Source organism: Oncorhynchus kisutch, linkage group LG9, assembly GCF_002021735.2.
Source record: "Oncorhynchus kisutch isolate 150728-3 linkage group LG9, Okis_V2, whole genome shotgun sequence".
NCBI classification, from domain to species: Eukaryota; Metazoa; Chordata; class Actinopteri; order Salmoniformes; family Salmonidae; genus Oncorhynchus; species Oncorhynchus kisutch.
In genome coordinates, this window is record NC_034182.2 from 35333034 (window position 1) to 35353815 (window position 20782).

General features: G+C 45.0%; 2 protein-coding genes across 3 annotated transcripts in view; both read left to right on the forward strand.

Moving 5' to 3' along the window:
* Window positions 1-11246, forward strand: part of mta2 (metastasis associated 1 family, member 2) — a 32023-nt gene extending 20777 nt beyond the window's left edge. Inside the window, exons 7-18 of one of the 2 annotated variants that reach the window (XM_020491667.2) lie at window positions 661-763; window positions 1258-1357; window positions 2533-2721; window positions 2900-2974; window positions 3124-3182; window positions 3278-3378; window positions 3513-3670; window positions 3914-4142; window positions 4240-4329; window positions 7015-7136; window positions 7476-7618; window positions 8111-11246. In XM_020491667.2, coding sequence (XP_020347256.1) covers window positions 661-763; window positions 1258-1357; window positions 2533-2721; window positions 2900-2974; window positions 3124-3182; window positions 3278-3378; window positions 3513-3670; window positions 3914-4142; window positions 4240-4329; window positions 7015-7136; window positions 7476-7618; window positions 8111-8264 — 1523 coding nt within the window. In that variant the 3' untranslated portion in view covers window positions 8265-11246. The remainder of the gene's footprint in view (window positions 1-660; window positions 764-1257; window positions 1358-2532; window positions 2722-2899; window positions 2975-3123; window positions 3183-3277; window positions 3379-3512; window positions 3671-3913; window positions 4143-4239; window positions 4330-7014; window positions 7137-7475; window positions 7619-8110) is intronic. The other variant, XM_020491668.2, reaches the window with a different exon arrangement.
* Window positions 11247-11956: 710 nt separating this feature from the next.
* cth1 (cysteine three histidine 1) lies at window positions 11957-14107 on the forward strand. The gene is made up of 2 exons (XM_020490731.2): window positions 11957-12428; window positions 12825-14107. The coding sequence occupies exons 1-2, from the start codon at window positions 12420-12422 to the stop codon at window positions 13749-13751; spliced, it is 936 nt and encodes a 311-aa protein (XP_020346320.1). The 5' UTR covers window positions 11957-12419; the 3' UTR covers window positions 13752-14107.
* Window positions 14108-20782: the final 6675 nt, after the last annotated feature.

Below are 20782 nucleotides of genomic sequence, written 5' to 3' on the forward strand. Positions count from 1 at the left end.
GCCTATCAGGTTGCAGCCTATTATAGTGATCATAGTGCTGTCAGACTAAACCCACATTTAAGTTGTGCCCCATTTCTAAAAGTGCTAGGTTTGAAGAATGTCTGCTATCTGTCACGTGTCTAAATGATTTGAGTTGTATGGGATCGTAAGCCTGTGGCATTCAAAAAAACGACTCGGCTGTACTTTTTTTATTGCCAAGTAGGGAGAAATCGGTCATGTTTTGGAATGAAAAGGGGGAATCTGTGTTCCTGTTGGAGAACTCAATTTTCTGACCAGTGAACACGACATCACTTCCCTTCTGGCAGCAAGTAATGTAGTTAGATGTTGCCCTCTTGTTTTATCTTCCCTTGTGTAGCCTAGCCAGTGTTAAGTTGAAGGTTGCCATTTTGTGAAGGTTGTTTGTGCCCTTGTGACACTAGTTCAGTCTGGTTAGACCGACGTGCATACTTGTCCATTTAGTTGTTTTCACCTTCTGCTCTCATTCATCCTTTTCTATTTCTCTTTGACTCATCTCTCTCCTATTACTTTATTTCACCATTTCCTCTCAAGTCTCTCATTCTTGTTTCCAAAATAGTGGGTCACGCAACCACAACCAGTGTCTCTGTCTGCAACATTAGTTAACATGTCTGATGGTTGTCCTCTTGGTGTCATCCCTCCCAGGTGAAGAAGACACCCGTATTCAGGAGAAGCTGGAGGTCAAGGTGTGGCACCCCGACAACCAGCTCAAAGACCCACAGATCGACCAGTTTCTGGTGGTGGCTCGGTGAGTGTCCCCTGGCCCTGCCCCCCTCCATCTGTCACACGTTGCCCTGGTTACGCACAGTTGCTATGGAGGTCCTTTGCTGGCCTTGTTGTCATGAGCTTGGAACACATTCTGATCTGAAGTAATGTAAACTAGATAGCTTTGAGTTGCAAAGTGTCCACCTTTTTGAGCTTGATATTAGTGTATTGAGATGTTGCAATGTTCTCAAGTCATCTTTGAAGGGTCTTGCCTAAGCGGTGTAGTAGCAGTAGGACCCCAGTCAACATACAGCATGTTTGGGCCCAAGTCTGTTTTTGGAGGGAATCAAAATTATGTAGGGAATGACCTCAAGCTGCAGCACCATCTAGTGGCCATGTGGTGAAAATTCACACTGATTTACAAAACTGCAGTCGATAGGGTATTTTTGTCTAGTTCTTGATAAGTTAGGAGTTTGTTTGTTTCAGTACTGGGTTTGTCATTTGATTCTAATGATATTTGATGGTTGTGTGTTCCAGTGCTGTGGGGACGTTTGCCCGAGCCCTGGACTGCAGCAGCTCTATCCGTCAACCCAGCCTGCATATGAGTGCTGCGGCCGCCTCCCGAGACATCACGCTGGTGAGACACACACTTTGTCCATGTCCCATGGTCACGAGACAATCACTAAGCGCCCTACATATAACCCTTAAAACAATGGACATCTACCGTATCCTAATTAGTACATGTAATGTTATTCATTATATTGGACTATACACTCAGTGGGCAGTTTATTAGGTACACCACCCCGTTCATGAAAATGGTTCGCTCCTACAGAAGGTGAGTCACGTTGCTGTGGCTTGCTATATAAAGCATGCAGACAGGCATCAAGGCATTAAGTTACTGATCAACTGAAAGTTAGAATTGGAAAAACCAGCGACTTTGAGTGTGATATAATCATCGGTGCCAAGCACACCGGATCCAGTATCTCAGAGACGTCCGCCATCCTGGGCTTTTCACACACGACAGTGTCCAGAGTTTACTGAGAATGGTGCAACAAACAAATAACAATCACTCAGCTCAGGCCTGTGGACGAAAACAGCTGAGACGTCGAAGGAGAATGGGAAGAATTGTGCAAACTAACAGGCGCTCCACAAACAGTAAAGGACCACACAGGGTTCTACCCTTATCACTTAAAAACAAGAAGAAGCGTTGGGCACGAGATCACCAACACTGGACAATTTGAAAAGTGGAAAAAGATTGCCTGGTCCGAAGAATCCCGGTTCCTGTTGCGTCATACTGATGTCAGAGTCAGGATTTATCATAAGCAGCATGATCCCATGGACTCATCCTGCATGGTATCAACGATACAGGCTTCTGGGGAATGTTCTCCTGGTACACATTAGACCGCTGCGCCACTCAGGACCTAAGGCACTGCATTTCAGTGCTAGAGGCGTCACTACAGACACCTTGGTTCGAATCCAGGCTGTATCACAACTGGCCGTGATTGGGTGTCTTATAGGGCGGCGCACAATTGGTCCAGCTTCGTCCAGGTTTGGTCGGTATAGGCCGTCATTGTAAATATGAATTTGTTAATAACTAGCTTGCCTAGTTAAATGAAAAAAATATTTCAGGCAGTTCTGGGGGCAAAGGGGGTTCCGACCCAGTACTTGATGGGTGTACCTAATAAACTGGCCACCTAGTTTACCATTCTAATACCATGTAATGTCATTTCACATTTTTAAAACATTTTGAATACGGTAACCTGTGTCTAAAATGAGCAATATATCTAATGGTCCTCCGCTCTCCCCCTCTAGTTCCATGCAATGGATACCCTGCAGAAGAACGACTACGACCTGGCCAAGGCCATGTCCACACTGGTGCCTCAGGGCGGGCCCGTGCTCTGCCGTGACGAGATGGAGGAGTGGAGCGCCTCGGAGGCCATGCTGTTCGAAGAGGCCCTGGAGAAATATGGCAAGGACTTCAACGACATCCGCCAGGACTTTGTAAGTGTCCTCCCGTATTCAACTAATAGATATCTGGCTTGTGTTCAGAAGGAGCAGTAGGTCAAATGTTTTGAATCAAGAAAGAGAAGTACCTCCGGAACACCTCTCTATATTAACTGTATCCTATGTGCTTTCATCTGGTCAGTGTTGAAGGATGTTCTGTCTCTGTTGTCCCCAGTTACCATGGAAGTCACTAGCCAGCGTGGTTCAGTTCTACTACATGTGGAAAACCACCGACCGCTACATTCAACAGGTAAAATACACCACTCTGCCGTTCAGAGCCACACTCTTACGAAACAATGAGATCGTACAATGCATTGGCTTAAGTGATGTATAATGCAGAATTGTCTTCACAAGCAGAGCTACTTGTTGTTACTTTGCAAATGGAAATGTTTGTTTCAGAAACGACTCAAGGCAGCGGAAGCAGACAGCAAGCTGAAGCAGGTTTACATCCCCACCTAGTGAGTAACTGTCTGAACTGCAGCAGAGCCAATGCACAATCTCCATCGTTACCACAGTAACTAAACACATCAACTCTCTCTCTCTCTACCTCCAGCACCAAGCCCAACCCCAACCAGATCATGGCTCCTGGTAACAAGCCTGGCATGAACGGGGCCGCTGGCTTCCAGAAAGGACTGAGCTGTGAGAGCTGCCGTAGTGAGTATTCTGCCATACAACTTTAGTTTGTGTTTTGTGTCTGGTCTGTTGTCTGTCTGACTAACTGTAGTGAATAATCCCATGTGTGTAGTGTAGATGATTTTGACGTATTTCTTTTTCTGGACATCTAACAGACCTCCCCTCTGTTGCAGCCGCCCAGTCAGCACAGTGGTACGCGTGGGGTCCTCCCAACATGCAGTGCAGACTGTGTGCATCCTGCTGGATATACTGGAAGAAGTACGGAGGCCTGAAGACCCCCACACAGCTAGAGGGGGCCGCAAGATCTGGCTCAGTATGTCTGCTTTTATTAACCTGCTACCCTAAACCACTCAAATACTGGGTGCACCTCAGTAGCCTAGCTTTCCTTTATCTGCATAGGACAGGGAAGAGCGAGTTAATATCGTTTTAATTTCCGAGTTCTTGGTGGCCTAGCCGGTGTTATCAGATCATTACAGCGGCAGCAGAGGAGAGGAAGCCAATGTAGACTTAGCTATTCAATCATGATATTTCGATATGTTAACTCTTGGCCCCTCAGGAGTCAACCCCCCGAGGTCACATGACCCGCCAGGAAGTGCAGGGCCTGTCACCGTTCACGACTAGTGGGGGGCGGGCCAAGCTGCTGGCCAAAAACCGGCAGACGTTCATCCTGCAGACCACCAAGCTGACGCGCATCGCCCGCCGTGTCTGCACTGACATCCTGCAGCCCCGCAGCGCTGCACGCCGCCCCTACGCCTCCATCAACGCCAATGCCGTCAAGGCCGAGTGTGAGTATATGGACACGCATGAACATACACACACATTATATATATATATATATATACACACACACTTTCTGTAATGCTTATGGTGTTATTTTCTCAGGTATGATAAGGCTGCCTAAAGCGACCAAGGCCCCTATAAAGAACTGCTCGATCCCTCGACCACCGCTGGCCACCATAGTGAAGGAACTGGGTAAGAAAATAGTCCAATCACAGAAGAAATGATCATTGAGATCCTGAGAGGTCTTATGTCGCTGACACTGTGTATTTACCCACGGTTGGCACGAACACTAAAATAACTTGTGTGTAGTTTTTCTCCCTAATTGCGTTTACGTTTCCATGCTCCAGCTGTCGAAATACAGTACCAGTTAAAACGACCTCCTCATTCCAGGGTTTTTCTTTATTTTTACTATTTTCTACGTTGTAGAATAATGGTGAAGACATCAAAACTACAAAATAACACATGGAATCATGTATTAACCCAAAAATTTTACACAAATCAAAATATGTTTTAGATTTTAAATTCTTCAAAGTAGCCATCCTTTGCCTTGATGACAGCTTTACACACTCTTGGCATTCTCTCAACCAGCTTCACCTGGGATGCTTTTCCAACAGTCTTGAAGGAGTTCCCACATATGCTGAGCACTTGTTGGCTGCTTTTCCTTCACTCTGCGGTCCAACTCATCCCAAACCATCTCAGTTGGGTTGAGGTCGGGTGATCGTGGAGGCCAGATCATCTTATGCAGCACTCCATCCCTCTCCTTCTTGGTCAAATAGCCCTTACACAGCCTGGAGGTGTGTTTTGGGTCATTGTCCCACTAAGCGCAAACCAGAAGGGATAGCATATTGCAGCAGAATGCTCTGGGTGTCATGCTGGTTAAGTGTGCCTTAAATTCTAAGTAAATCACTGACAGTGTCACCAGCAAAGCACCATCACACCACCTCCTCCATGCTTCACGGTGGGAACCACACATGCAGACATCATCCGGTCGCCGCCTCTACGTCTCACAAAGACACGGTTGGAATTATAAATTATAAATCTCCAATTTGGACACATCAGACCAAAGGACAGATTTCTACCGGTCTAATGTCCATTGCTCATGTTTCTTGGCCCAAGCCAGTCTCTTCTTATTATTGGTGTCCTTTAGCAGTGGTTTCTTTGCAGGAATTTGACCATGAAGGCCTGATTCACACAGTCTCCTCTGAACAGTTGATGTTGAGATGTGTCTGTTACTTGAACTCTGTAGCATTTTATTTGAGCTGGTAACTCTAATGAACTTATCCTCTAGAACAGAGGTAACTCTGAGTCTTCCTTTCCTGTGGCGGTCCTCATGAGAAACAGTTTCATCATAGCGCCTGCACTTTGCGACTGCACTTGAAGAAACTTTGAAAGTTTTTGAAATTTCCCACTTTGACTGACCTAAATGTCTTCAAGTAATGATGGAATGTTGTTTTTCTTTGCTTATTTGAGCTGTTCTTGACATTATATGGACTTGGTCTTTTACCAAATAGGGCTATCTTCTGTATACCACTCCTACCTTGTCACAATTGATTGGCTCAAACGCATTAGAAGGAAAGAAATTCCACAAATTAACTTTGAACAAGGCACACCTGACCTCTAGTGACTACCCATCCCGCATGCGGGAGCGTAATCATCGACTGATACTAATTAGCATAACGCAACGGACATAAATATTCCTATTCATGAAAATCACAAATGAAATATATTGAGACACAGCTTAGCCTTTTGTTAATCACCCTGTCATCTCAGATTTTCAAAATATGCTTTACAGCCAAAGCTAGACAAGCATTTGTGTAAGTTTATCGATAGCCTAGCATAGCATTTTGTCCAGCTAGCAGCAGGTAACTTGGTCACGGAAATCAGAAAAGCAATCTAATTAAATCGTTTCCCTTTGGTGAGCTTCGGATATTTTCACTCACGAGACTCCCAGTTAGATAGCAAATGTTCCTTTTTTCCAAAAATATTATTTTTGTAGGCGAAATAGCTCCGTTTGTTCTTCACGTTTGGCTGAGAAATCGCCTGGAAATTGCAGTCACGAAAACTCTGAAAAATATTCCAAATTAGCTCTATAATATCGACAGAAACATGGCAAACGTGGTTTATAATCAATCCTCAAGGTGTTTTTCAAATATCTATTCGATAATATATCCGCCGGGACAATTAGTTTTTCAGTAGGACCGATTGGAATAATGGCTACCTCTGTATTTTACGGCGAGAATCTCTCTGGGAGCCATCAGGTGACCACTTGCGCAATGTAGCCGCTTACGGGTATTCTTCAACATAAATGCATAAAACTACGTCATAATGCTGTAGACACCTTCGGGAATACGGAGAAAGAGTAATCTGGTTGATAGCCCATTCACTGCTCAATAGGGATGCATTGGAACGCAGCGCTTTCAAAACATGAGGCACTTCCGGATTGGATTTTTCTCAGGCTTTCGCCTGCAACATCAGTTCTGTTATACTCACAGACAATATTTTTACAGTTTTGGAAACTTTAGAGTGTTTTCTATCCTAAGCTGTCAATTATATGCATATTCTAGCATCTTGTCCTGACAAAATATCCCGTTTACTACGGGAACATTATTTTTCCAAAAATGAAAATACTGCCCCCCTAGTCACAAGGCTTTACTGTTAATTGAAATGTATTCCAGGTGACTACCTTTGATTTAACACATTTTTTGGTTACTACGTGATTCCTTATGTGTTATTTCATAGTTTTGATGTCTTCACTATTATTCTAAAATGTAGAAAATAGTAAAAAATAAAGACAAATCCTGGAAAGAGTAGGTGTGTCCAAACGTTTTATTTGAAGTGGCTTCGTTTGTGATTGGGGTTCTCCTTTCCTCTCTCCAGCCATCCAGGCTCCACTCAAGCTGAAGGCCCCCAGAGGCACCCCCACCCCCATCAACCGCAACCAGGCCAACCAGCCCCGCGGGGGATCGGCCCTGCTTGGGAAGAGGCCCTTTGACAGCAGCGTGAGTACTCCTCGCACACGCATGCACACACACACAACACAACTGCCATTTTTACTTCCTCTGTCTGTCAATCCATACATGTGACACTGACAGGTTCTGGTTTGGTATACAAGGCCTCATTTACTGTAACCTTGGGTAGTGTCTCATGTCCCTGTCTACTCAGACTGCAGAGAGGGACAGACTGGCGCTGGTTCTGGTTCCTCTGTAACAGTGGGAGATTTACTGACCATCTGTCTATCTCCATCACCGCTGAGCATAGCAGCATGACCACAGCTTGGGCCAAGTGGCCACACACACACACACACACACCTCTCACCGTTCTTCTCTTATTGGTCATAGGCGTTGGCACTGCCGTTCCCCACCAATGGGAGGCCGTTCACATCAGGCATGAGGACCACCTCTCAGTCAGTGATCAAGCGTCAGAAAGTGAACCAAGGAGACGCGCCAAACCCTGTGGTTTTTGTTGCTACTAAATACACCAGGTAGGTCCTGGTCTCTGAGCGTCTGTTATTCTCTTTAGTAGCAGTCAGCTCCGGAAGATACAAATGACCTTCTGTGCTTTTTGGTTGAGAAATCTGCATAGTTCTGTATTGAACACCTGACAAAGGGATCAATCTTAGTCAAAACAAATTCTCCCACTGAATTTTTTGCTATAGACCTGATTGATCCCTTTGTCAGGTGTTCAATATAGTACTATGTAGATTTCTCAACCAAAAAGCACAGAACGAAAATGATGAATGTTTAATATTGCATGTAACTAGTTTTAAGATGAAGGTTATTCTTCTTTGCACCTGTGCACTTTGACATTAGGATGTGTTTTTATACAGGCAGCCCAATTCTGATCACATCTTTTGCCAATAATTGGGCAAAAAATTAGGTGCTACCTGTGTCAACAAAGCATTGGACTCCTAGGTGTGCCAATGTTGATCTGAGTCCTACAGATAATTCACCGTGTGTATTTCTGTCCCCTCCAGGGCTCTGAGGAAACACTTGACCCAGTCTGAGATGCGACGGGCAGCCAGGAAACCACACCTCCCCGTCAGGGTCAAGCTGCCCCTGCCTCCCCGGCCCCTGGCTTTAGCCATTCTGCCCTCCAGCACCAGCGAGCCCATCGTCCTGGAGGACTAACCCACCCCACTGCGAAACAGGGAGGGCGCACCACCGCGCACCAACCTGCTAGTGTAGCAGCACAACCCCATACCAGTAGTTGTTTTCTCTCGTCGTATTTTTTAAATCTCGTCTTCTGTTCTGTTACCTCCCAAAAGCTGACGTGCTGCTCCCCCCACACACACACACACACACGAGTGACACCCGCATGTATGCATTACATCTAGTACATGGCATCAATTCTTTACACACACACTATGCATACACTGAGTGTACAAAACATTAGGAACACCCCCTTTTGCCCTCAGGAATGTCTCAAACCCAGCAGCGTTGCAGTTCTCGACCCACTCAAACCAGTGCACCTGGCACCTACTACAATACCCTGTTCAAAGGCACTTAAATATTTTGTTTTGCCCATTCGTCCTCTGAATGGCACACACAATCCATGTCTCAATTGTCTCAAGGCTTAGAAATCCTTCTTTAACCCATCTCCTCCCCTTCATCAACACTGATTGAAGTGGATTTAACAAGTGACATCAATAAGGGATCAAAGCTTTCACCTGGTCCGTCTATGTCAGGGGTGGGCAACTCCAGTCCTCGGGGCCTGATTGCCTCCCCTGGTCTATCTCATGGAAAGAGCAGGTGTTTGTAATGTTTTGTACACTGAGTGTATACACAGACACAACACCCCCCACATACACACACTAGGCTTTGGGCTTTACTATTTTATTCTGGCTCTTTTCGCTTAATAATTTTTTGCTCCCCTTTTTTTAATGGTAAATCATTTTAACTGTGTAATTTAAAATCAGAAATATTTCTCATCCTGGAATAATGGTGATTTAAACACACTTTATTTTTTCCTCCAGGTCCTTTCTTATCTGTGTAAATATTAGCAGCATTTTGAGGGGTTGACACCTAATTGTTTGGGGACTGGTAGGGGCGTGGTTGTGGGAGGGCCATGGAAATAGAAATACTAGAACCACAGCAATTTGACTAAATGTCTGTTCTAGTTATTCATATTCTATAGGGAGGGCTATGTGGGGCAGTTTTTTTAGCATGTTTATGGGAAAGTCTATTTTGACCAAGGTTTCACCCGCTTGTTCCATCATAGGTCTGGGAGGTTGCAGTAAAGTGCTTTGTGTGACCCATCCTTCAAGGATACTTGTCAGATTCTACGTTAGACACCCGTCTTCTCTTACACCATCACATCAGGCCCCACCCCCTCTCCACACCTAAATTAGACCTGATCCTGCCCCCTGTCTCTCCACAATCCTATCAGAAGTTACGTATGAGGGTTTGATGGTGAGGAAATCAATTCTGTTGAACCCCCCCGGGTATTTTTAACATTAGCAGCTTTGTACCCAACTCCCTCCCATAACCTCTAGGTGTTGAGCTCTGTTTTTCTACTTAATTGTCGTCACAATCAATTTGAGTCCTGTCTTGTTTACCATCACTTGATTGACACACTTTTTACAGATGTTTATTTACCCATCTGGAGAGAGACAGTCGGGATCCTTCTCTGTAAATGCATTTTGGTTTTGACTGAGAAAGACCGCATGGGTTGCCTGGCTACCCAGCCACATCGTTCCCATTAACTGACGTTCCTTCTCCACGATGAGTCTGGATTTGCCTGCCTCCCCCGACAATTTCTAGAACGCAAACACATTCTGACCGTTCTGATTGGTCCCTGAAACCTATGGGTTGGGCCAGAGCCTGCCTACATGCTGACATTATCAACTTTGATACACTGATTGGTTAGACTATCCAATCACTGATGGATTTTGTTTTGGTCAACGCCCCTCATTTTGAAGTCAAACGAGCAACGTCTAGGATGGCAGTTTGAGACTGAATGAATGTATCGACCGATAGAGCAGAGGAATTAAATTCAGGATGAGTCGTCAGGCAACCGCTTGAGTACAGAGGTCTTGTCTCTTCAATACTATGGTAGGCGAGAGGGAAAAGTAAAGGTTTAGGAAATGGTGATGTAGGTTAACAAGGTAGATGAGGTTCATATTGTGTACGTTTGGAAGATATTCAAACAGGTGGTTCTGGATGTGGATCTGATTGCTTGGGAAAATAGATACTGTTCTCTTTGAGGTCCTTATTGGGAGAAATATGGGTTTGTTTTAGTGGAGTCAGAATTGAGCCATAAAAAAAGAACATTCTAGGTGTAAAACTCCATTCTTAGACAGCCCCTGTTCATTTTGTCACCTGTACCAATAAATCATTTGCCTTCAGCTCCCCCAAACAGACTAGGCCACCGCAATTATGACAATGGACTGTTTGGATCTTGGGTTTGAATGAAACTGGCAAATGATGCTATGAGCTGGTTGTTGTCAGATACTGTTGTTACTAAAGCAGCTATATGTATTGGCTTGGGTGCTGGAGTCATGTCTTTGATGGGAGTGGAATCTCCAGTGATGTCTCAACTTGTGGGTTGATTTGGTTTGAATCTTTATTTTCCCTTTTTGTGTTTATTATGAAGAAAGGGTGCGTTTAGGTTAAATTAATTCTTAATTGGATATTATAATTCCTCTTTCTCTTCCAGGCTCTGTGTACAATGGCAGCCAGTATGGGGGTAGAAAGGACAGATGTATAAGCAAGTTTGGTCCCAATGTGGGCTTTTGTAATGTTTCTAAAACAATTTGAAGTGTTAAAATACTAATCTGAAGAAGACAATAAAAACTTGGCCTGTTGAAAAGTTGTTTTTTTATATTCAATCTTTGGGGAAGAAGGCTTGTAATTACTCCATATTGTGGAGAGGGTTAAAATACTGTACATGTGAACATTGCTCTCCATTGGGTGGGTTTGGGGGAGGGGGGGGGGGCGGCAAATCAGAGCTGGTGGGAGGGATGTAGAGGGGGTTAGAATTTTGTATGTTGGAGAGAGAATTATGCTACAATTAATGGTTTTTCTCAAGTGTTTTTTATTCCAATGTCTCTGTATCCTTTTAATGTATCTTGATAAGAAAATAAAGATTTTTTTTTTCTTTGTGGTCCTATACATTTATCTGGTGTGTGCTTTTTCTGGATGTGTATGATACAATGTTGCATATATGTCAGTGTCAAATGTAAACACGCATGATTAACGGGCTCCCGGACGGCCCAGTGTTCTAAGTCACTGCATCTTCGTGCTTGAGGCGTCACTACGGACAGCCTGGTTCGATTTCAGGCTATATAACAACCGGCCGTGATTGGGAGTCCCATAGGGCGGCACACAATTGGCCCAGCATCGTCCGGGGTTGGCCGGTGTAGTCTGTCATTGTAATTAAGAATTTGTTCATAACTGACTTGCCTAGTTAAATAATTTAATGATGTCCTTTATTCTGTGGAAAATAAATGTTGTAACCTTAGACTAGTTCCGCCAAACAAGAACAATTTATTGTATTATTTTTAAACTGAATAATACTATGATCAATCATGAATACACATTGGCTACATACACACAGGCAGGCCAATTCTGATCTTCCCATAATTATAGGCGAACTATCTTATCTGATTGGTCAAAAGACCAATTAGTGGAAAAATATCAGAATTAGGCTGCCTGTGTAAGTAGCCAAAATGCCACACAAAGGTTTATATTTCCCCCCTAACAGACAGCATTTAATTAACAAATTACTCAGGTGTGAGGTTGACCTCCAACTGTGGTGTGAATTGACACAGAACAGAATAATAGTTTATGTACCCAATGGGCTTGACGTTAGTAATCAGGGCATTAATTGGCATATGTTTATTGCGCCAGTGCTAAGGACCAGTTCATCCGGGGCTAAAACTGCAACGTTGTCGCAGAGACTCAACGCCATTGGCCGTTGCTAATCGAATACCAGCTACATTGCATCTGATTGGTGGATTCGAACGCCCTACTGGCGTTTAATGTTGCACAGCTGATCCTCGTTTTAAAGGGAAGGCGGGAGTGGGAACTGGGTCAAGTTAAAAATACAGAGGACACAGGCGCAAGATACGTGCTACTTCATAACAAAGCAAGTAGGGTGGCCGGTAGTTCACTTCATTAACGGGCAGTAGGCTAGAATAGGTTTTAACGTTTCTTTTATTTCTACGAATTTCATGCGGAAAACACAGTTCTTTAGAATTTGGCTTGGACATTGAGGTTACAGTCGAACAACAGGTGGAGAGCGTCTGGGGCACAGTCGTTGGGCAATATCTTCAATTCGTAACAATGTTTGAGGTATGGTAAAGCTTGTTTTATACTTTGTTTCAGATGCTTCTTTGTGATTCTTCAGGTTACCCTGCTTGTATTGGATATTCGGTATTAAGAAATTGCTTTCCAAATTAGATGTGGTTGTTGATTGCCTTATTTTTTTTTTAAATCAACCTCCTTTATCCAGGTTAGTCTCATTAATACATTCTCTACTTCAAAGGACCAATGTTTGAGAGAATATTCTGTCATGTGATGAGATTAGTGTGAAGTCACTTTTTTTGACTGCATAATTGCAGTCATTGTGGTATGTACACAGAGCTACTTGCTAGTGTACTGTTGCATTTTGACTGTCTCCTGACTGAGTGGTTTACCATCCAAGTAAATCCTTTCAAACCTGATTTAAAATGGTTCTCTACTCCTCAGAGAAGCAGTGATGACCTGCCCATGTTCCCCTACCATGAGGGACGAGATGACCTGTTCCCTAGGGAGCACTGCTCAGCTGGAGTTGGGGGAGGCATGTCCCTGGCTGAGGCCCTCCTGCCCCTAGTGGAGTCTCCCTCCCAGATCCCCTGGTTGTGCTCCACCCGCTATAAGACGGAGCTGTGCAGTCGCTATGCCGACACGGGCTTCTGCAAGTATGCTGAGCGCTGCCAGTTTGCCCATGGCCTCCACGACCTCCACGTGCAGTCCCGCCACCCCAAGTACAAGACGGAACTGTGCCGCACCTTCCACACGGCAGGCTACTGCGTCTATGGCACCCGCTGCCTGTTCGCCCACACTGCCAAGGAACAGCGGCCCCCCCACCGCCGGCGCCGCAACATCCCCTGCCGCACCTTCCGCTCATTCGGTGTGTGCCCCTTTGGCACACGCTGCAACTTCCTGCACATTGAGGGTGATGGCGGCCTGGAGTCCCCAGGCAGCGCTCCTGAGAAGGCCCCCATTGCCAGGCCCCAATCACAATCCCAGGACTGGAAGCCCCGCGGGGCCCTGTGCCGCACCTTTAGCTCCTTTGGCTTCTGCCTCTACGGCACCCGCTGCTGCTTCCAACATGGCCTGCCGAGCAGCATCCAGGGGGGTGCCCGCACCCATCTGCTGTCCCTAGCTTCAGACAGGTTCTCATCTCCCTGCTCCTCATCCTCCTCCTCTCCACCATCTGGACTGCCCTCCCCGGTCTGGCCTGATGATTCATCCACCCCGCTGAACAACCCCGTGGCCCACAATGCCTTCACCTTCTCCAGCCAGCTGAATGATGTGCTGCTGCCTCTGGCCCTCAGGCTCCAGCAGCTGGACAACAGCCAGGCCATGGAGGCTGCCTGCAACATGCAGGGTGTCTGGGGGAACAAGCTTTAGTCACTCGGCAAGAATGGTATTGTAACTAATGTGATGTATAGCCAGCCTACTGTATATTGTGATGGTTTGCTATGATCTTGGAAGCCATATGTATTTTAATAGGGGGGTGGTGCAAGTGTCTTTTGGGATGTTCCATGTGACGATCTTCAATGTTAGTTTGGAGAGACTGATTACTGTCCTGCATTACAATTTGTATGGCCTCATTGGTGTTCTGACTGGTCCACTCATTTTTTGTTTATGTAGATTAGGCCTTGTAACTGTACATTTTAATGAGGTTATACATGTTTATTTATGAGTTTTAACTTAAGTTTTTATTTATTGTGATACTTCTGCCTTGAATAAACCACAATTTTTAATTACTTGCCCTTCATTCACTGAACTAGCCAGAACTTTTCACTGCTATCATGCATTCCATTTTAGTAATCTGTTTTCTATTTTTCGCCAATGGGCAACTCCTTTTACCTTGTCTGGGTAGGCTTTAATTACGTTCTTAATGATGGAGACTTCCTGAACTGTACTTGACATTTGGGATGCAAGCCCCATTTGACTTGGCCTGCACTAAAAGGGCATGCTCTTCTTCCCTTCCTGACTGCTGCTGGCCTTAATTTTAAATGACTACTTGCAATCACTTGATTCCTTGAACGTGCTTGATTGCACTGACTGAAGACTTGGCTCATTGTATCTTAATATAGTCTTAAGCTCAAAAGAATCAATTCAAACGGGGAAGCATTTTGCTGAGCTTGGTCATCAATTTGACAGCTGTGTGGCTGCACTACGCATTTACACCACCGAGGATCTTTGTTTTAAATTAAAGGGCAGGGGCTTGGTGTTCGGCATGATGGACAATTCCTGATCTGCTAAGTGAGCAAGTCTAGAATTGTGTGTGTCGCTTTGCACAAATCGGTTGGCATTGGTGCACTCAAAGTGGCTAGTTTACGACTTAACAAACAATAGTTAGCTTGCACAAGTTGCACCTGTGGTTTATCAGCTATGTCCACGAGGCGGCGCTGTAAGCATGGTGGACAGGGAGCAGAGGCGCGTCACTGAAGCGTACAACGAGTCAAACTCACGAGTCATGGCCGAAAGTGCGCGAGTTAAGCTTAGTGACGATGTGGCTGCTTTGCTGGCTGAAGATGTCTGCTCCCGGCTTAGGGAAGCCACACAGGTACATAATGAAGCAGTTAAATCAATGGAGATTGTTCGATGGCGTTAGTGTGGCCAGAAGCGAATATATATTTTTAAACGAGACGAGGCACAATCTCTAAACCAAAGAGATTCGCTGCTGAAGTGTCCAACCGATGTGGAGAACAAGCCTCCAAGGACGTTCATTCGCAGAGACGGACGAACCCCCGCTCGCTGGTTCTAGCAGTGAAGAGGGCGAACCGGATGAGTCCGAGCCGTGCACTTCCAACGATGATGACAGCTCCCTGGGTGGACAAGAACAGGTGGTCGCACCAGGCTTAGCCACACCTCCAAACAATGCTGGCAGAGACCCTACTATCTGAGACCCGGACTCAGATTCGTCGCGATATGAATGGATCTTTACGGGATATGTTAGTGCAGGCTGGGCCATATCAGGATAAGGTAGGGAATTTGAGAGTTGAGGGGCAACGAAAATGTTCGGTGGCCAACTACAATATGAGGATGGCGAACGGAGAGAGAGTGGAGATACCATGGCTCGTTAATTCCAAGCAAAATGATGCGGCCTTCTATTTTTGCTGTTTTTCACGAGGGCAAATCTGCGCTGGTCATGGATGGAACCAGGGACTGGGAATAATCTGTGCCACCTCCTCAGCTCGCATGAGAAGTCGCATGACCGCCTAGATAGTATCCAGAGGTGGAAGGAGCTGGAGATCAGGCTGGTGTCCAAGGAAGCTATCGATGCCCAAGCCCAACGGGCTATTGACAGAGAGACTCTCCATTGGCAGTATGTGCTGCAGAGGCTCATAGCCCTGATATGTGTAATGGCCACCCAAAACATTGCGCTACGTAGGACCAGGCTGAACGAGCCAAATAATGTGAACTTTCTGAAGTTCTGGATTTCTTTGATTTGATTTCAGGACCATGGACAGCTACCGAGAGAAAACATCGCTGACTGCAATGCAGCATCACAGCAGAGGGAAGAGACCACTCTAGGCGGGCCACGAATTGAAGAAATGCTGAAATGTATGTTGGACAATCAAATTCGGTATGTAAATAAACCATATTTGGTAAGACTGGGTCATTGACAGAAAGCGTATTTTACACTGCTCCAGCAAAACGAGGCCCGCCATGTATTTATGAAAGCACTTGTTTCCAAAGCTCAAATGATCTCACTCCTTTTACAGTTCTAAAGGAATATTAAATGATATGTTAGATATGTTAACTCTGATGCAGGGGTTAAAGTAAAATTCATTTTTGCCCGGTAAGGGACCTCCTATATGTGCACGCGCGCACCAACTATTTTTATGGGCCAAATCATATAATTACATGTAGAATTGGAGCCTATTTCGTCCTATTCAAAAAACGTGGTAGGCCTACCTGTTTGACAAATACTATTATGCTATCCATAGATGTCGGTATAGCCAAATCCTCCAATACTGTCCCATGCACTCCTTAAATACATATCAAGTCAGAAGTTTACACTTAAGTTGGAGTCATTAAAACTCGTTTTTCAACCACTCCACAAATTTCTTGTTAACAAACTCTAGTTTTGGCAAGTCGGTTAGGACATCTACTTTGTGTGTGACACAAGTAATTTTTCCAACAATTGTTTACAGACAGATTTTTTCACTTATAATTCACTGTATCACAATGCCAATGGGTCAGAAGTTCACATACACTAAATTGACTGTGCCTTTAAACAGCATGGACAATTCCAGAAAATGATGTCATGACTTTAGAAGCTTCTGATAGGCTAATTGAAGTCAATTGGAGGTGTACTTGTGGATGTATTTCAAGGCCTACCTTCAAACTCAGTGCCTCTTTGCTTGACATCATGGGGAAATCAAAAGAAATCAGCCAAGACCTCATAAAAAATGTGTAGACCTCCACAAGTCTGGTTCATCCTTGGGAGCAATTTCCAAACTCCTGAAGGTACCACGTTCATCTGTACAAACAACAGTACACAAGTATAAACACCATGGGACCACACAGCCGTCATACCGCTCAGGAAGGAGAAGCATTCTGTCTCCTAGAGATGAACATACTTTGGTGCGGAAAGTGCAAATCAATCCCAGAGCAACAGCAAAGGACCTTGTGAAGATGCTGGAGGAAACGGGTACAAAAGTATCTATATCCACAGTAAAACGAGTCCTATATCAACATAACCTGATAGGCCGCTCAGCAAGGAAGAAGCTACTGCTCCAAAACTGGCATAAAAAAGCCAGACAACGATTTGCAACTGCACATGGTGATAAAGATTGTACCGTGAAGCACGGGGGTGGCAGCATCATGTTGTGGGGGTGCTTTGCTGTAGGAGGGACTGGTGCACATCACAAAATAGATGGCATCATGAGGGAGGAAAATTATGTGGATATATTGAAGAAACATCTTAAGACATCAGTCAGGAAGTTCAAGCTTGATCCCAAATGGGCAATGACCACAAGCATACTTCCAAAGCCACCATATTAAAGTCAAATCAATGCACATTCTGTGTTTATGAGATGTAGTAACATTTATAGTGACTATGATTTGTTCTCTTACTTGTGAACATGTCTTTCTGTATCTGATAGGAAAGGGAACCTGGAAGTTTAAGATACAGGTAAGGGCTCTGAGTAAATGTGAACATTGAGTGAGATTTACTCCCATAGCTTTTGCAGAGTTGTTGAGCCCTCTCTTTGCCCTCCTTCAAATTAACCGGTGCTGTACAAACTCTCTCTGAGCATCTACTTAAGTACAATCAGCCTATCACCTGGCTCATACTAGGAGAGGACCCACCCCTTATGAAGGCACACTACAGTTTTCCCCTGAGATCTCCATGGAATACAACTCAATTGAGTGGAGAAACTGTTGAAATCGCTCTATCATGTAATACATGGAGGATGAACTATGTATTCTACAGGTGGTTTTGCTGGGTCTCCAGTCCAACTGTAAGACTGCTTCCCTCCTGCAATAGTTTGTACATGTCATCAGTGGGGTATGTTATCCTTATTTCAAACATTTAAAAAAATCTAACTTCATTAATGTCACTTCATACATTCAATTGTCCAGTCATTTAGTGCCTATAGGGCACAGAGTTTATCTTGACCACATGACCTGACCAGGGCTGATCATTTTGGATGACAGTAATTGTCCAGCCAAATGACTACAGTCACCATAACTGATTGAGTAGCATCTTTCCCCCTTTCTGTACTAAATCCATGCTTCCTTTTCTATACTAAATGTAGCTAATACTATATTTCATATATCCCCTCTCATTCCCCCCCCCCCCCATGTGAAGTCTGTCCTCCTCTCATCCACCCCTTTCTCCACTCTGCCCACCAGGTGAAGTCTGTTCTCCTCTCATTCACCCCTCTCTCCACCCCCCCCCCCCCCAGGTGAAGTCTGTCCTCCTCTCATTCACCCCCCCCCCCCCCCCCATGTGAAGTCTGTCCTCCTCTCATCCACCCCTTTCTCCACTCTGCCCACCAGGTGAAGTCTGTTCTCCTCTCATTCACCCCTCTCTCCACCCCCCCCCCCCCCCCAGGTGAAGTCTGTCCTCCTCTCATTCACCCCCCCCCCCCCCACCCCCCCCCCCCCCCAGGTGAAGTCTGTTCTCCTCTCATCCACTCTGCCCCCCCCAGGTGAAGTCTGAGCCATGAACTAGGGCAGCTTAACTGCGTTATCCATATGGTGAAGAGCCTGGTTCAGAACCCTGTTCCTCGGCATCCTGTTAAAATGTCTTTTCATTTCCTCTACACAAGTTGGTGGAGTAGAAACATGGCCATACTTCAACCATTGATCTATTTTCCGTGTCTTTGCCAGGACCCATGGAGACCTGGTCAGTGGTCTGTTTTCTCTGCAGAAGGTTCTGTCAGACCCGGTCCACCCGCTGTGTTCTCACTATGGAGTTGTAGGGGGCTACATGCACTTAGAGGAAATGTATCCACCTCCCATCCATCTTGTATCCATCTTATCTATGTATGAAAATAGAATTTCTTTCATTTAGAGATCCTTGGCTTTGTTGATCACTGTGTGTTGTCTGTCTTTGTAGGCTATTGAGCGAGTCATATACCCTTACCTGCAAGCTGTCCTGGATGACTACTCTGTCTCCAATGCCCAGGTGAAAGCAGACAGACACAAGTCTATGGAGCAATCCTGGTGAGAACAGCAGACCAGTCACTGAATCTGAAATGTTTTCTGTGATGCAAACAGAGCTGTCCAAAGTAATACAAGAGAATCCCAATAATGAATTGTTACAAATTGCATTTATGTATGACCTTTCACCCAATCTCAAAGCACTTTGCATTTTATGTTGGTTAAACTCCCTGTCAACCACCAAGTACCAATGCCCTCTCTGTCCTGCAGGTGGCAGTGGAGCACCTGCTAAAGATTAGAGCCCTGTCTCTGTCCCTGCCAGCAGAGGGGTCGGCAGCACCCAGCCAGCCACGCTTCGGGAGTGTGATTTCCGCCGGGCTCAGCCTCTCTCCGAGGCCACCCTGGGCATCGTCAGTCCCCTGCAGGGACCTGGGGGAGCTGGAAACCCCTGGAATGACTGGACCACATCCCCCTGCCCGACATGTACTGTGAGCAGGTGGTTAAGAGTGTTGGGCTAGTAACCAAAAGGTTGTTGGTTCGAATCACCGAGCCTACGAGGTGAAATTTTCTGTCTGTGCCTTTGAACAAGACACTCAAGTCTAATTGCATTGCACCTGTAAAGCACAGCTGTCGCTATTTGATATTTGATATTATTTATAAATATTTGATTTAGTTGCATATATTATTAAGTTGCATACAATAACTGTACAATTTACAGTGTACTTCTCTGTGCAAACAGGTAATTACTTTCTATCATCTTACACATTGTCCTTGGGATTGGTGGACAGTCAAACTGAAAGGAAGAAACTTCTATTGCTTAGGGATGGATCGACATTTACATAATGGGTACCTGATGGAAAATGTGTGAGGTTCATGCTTTTAATATTTCAGTCAAGGGGTTTCATTTAAAAAAAATGTAATTTATGAAATGTAAATATTTTTCAGTTGCTTATTAGGCTATATATACACATCTGCATTGTTTGCTGTTTGGGGTTTTGGTCTGGTAATGTAAAAAAGGCTTTATAAATACATTTGATTGTGTTGGAGTTTATTTCTTCCTATTTAAGAAATAACAGGTAGCCTGCTATATCCATAGATTTGTCAGTCAATTCCTCCACCCACAATGCACTCTTTAAATAGCCTATCTCTGTGTCAGTGAAGTGACGGGCTTTCCGAGTCTTTTAGGTGAGCCTACTCATTTGGCTCCACACCGCTCTTCGTTCAAAATGCTTAAAAGTGACAAGCCCTGATCTGTTTCACCTGTCTTTGTGCTTATCTCCACCCCCCTCCAAGTGTCGCCCAATTTCCCCCATTATCCCCTGTGTATTTCAAATCAAAATCAAATCAAATGTATTTATATAGCCCTTCGTACATCAGCTGATATCTCAAAGTGCTGTACAGAAACCCAGCCTAAAACCCCAAACAGCAAGCAATGCAGGTGTAGAAGCACGGTGGCTTGGAAAAACTCCCTAGAAAGGCCAAAACCTAGGAAGAAACCTAGAGAGGAACCAGGCTATGTGGGGTGGCCAGTCCTCTTCTGGCTGTGCCGGGTAGAGATTATAACAGAACATGGCCAAGATGTTCAAATGTTCATAAATGACCAGCATGGTAGAATAATAATAAGGCAGAACAGTTGAATCTGGAGCAGCAGCACGGCCAGGTGGACTGGGGACAGCAAGGAGTCATCATGTCAGGTAGTCCTGGGGCATGGTCCTAGGGCTCAGGTCCTCCGAGAGAGAGAAAGAAAGCGAGAAGGAGAGAATTAGAGAACGCACACTTAGATTCACACAGGACACCGAATAGGACAGGAGAAT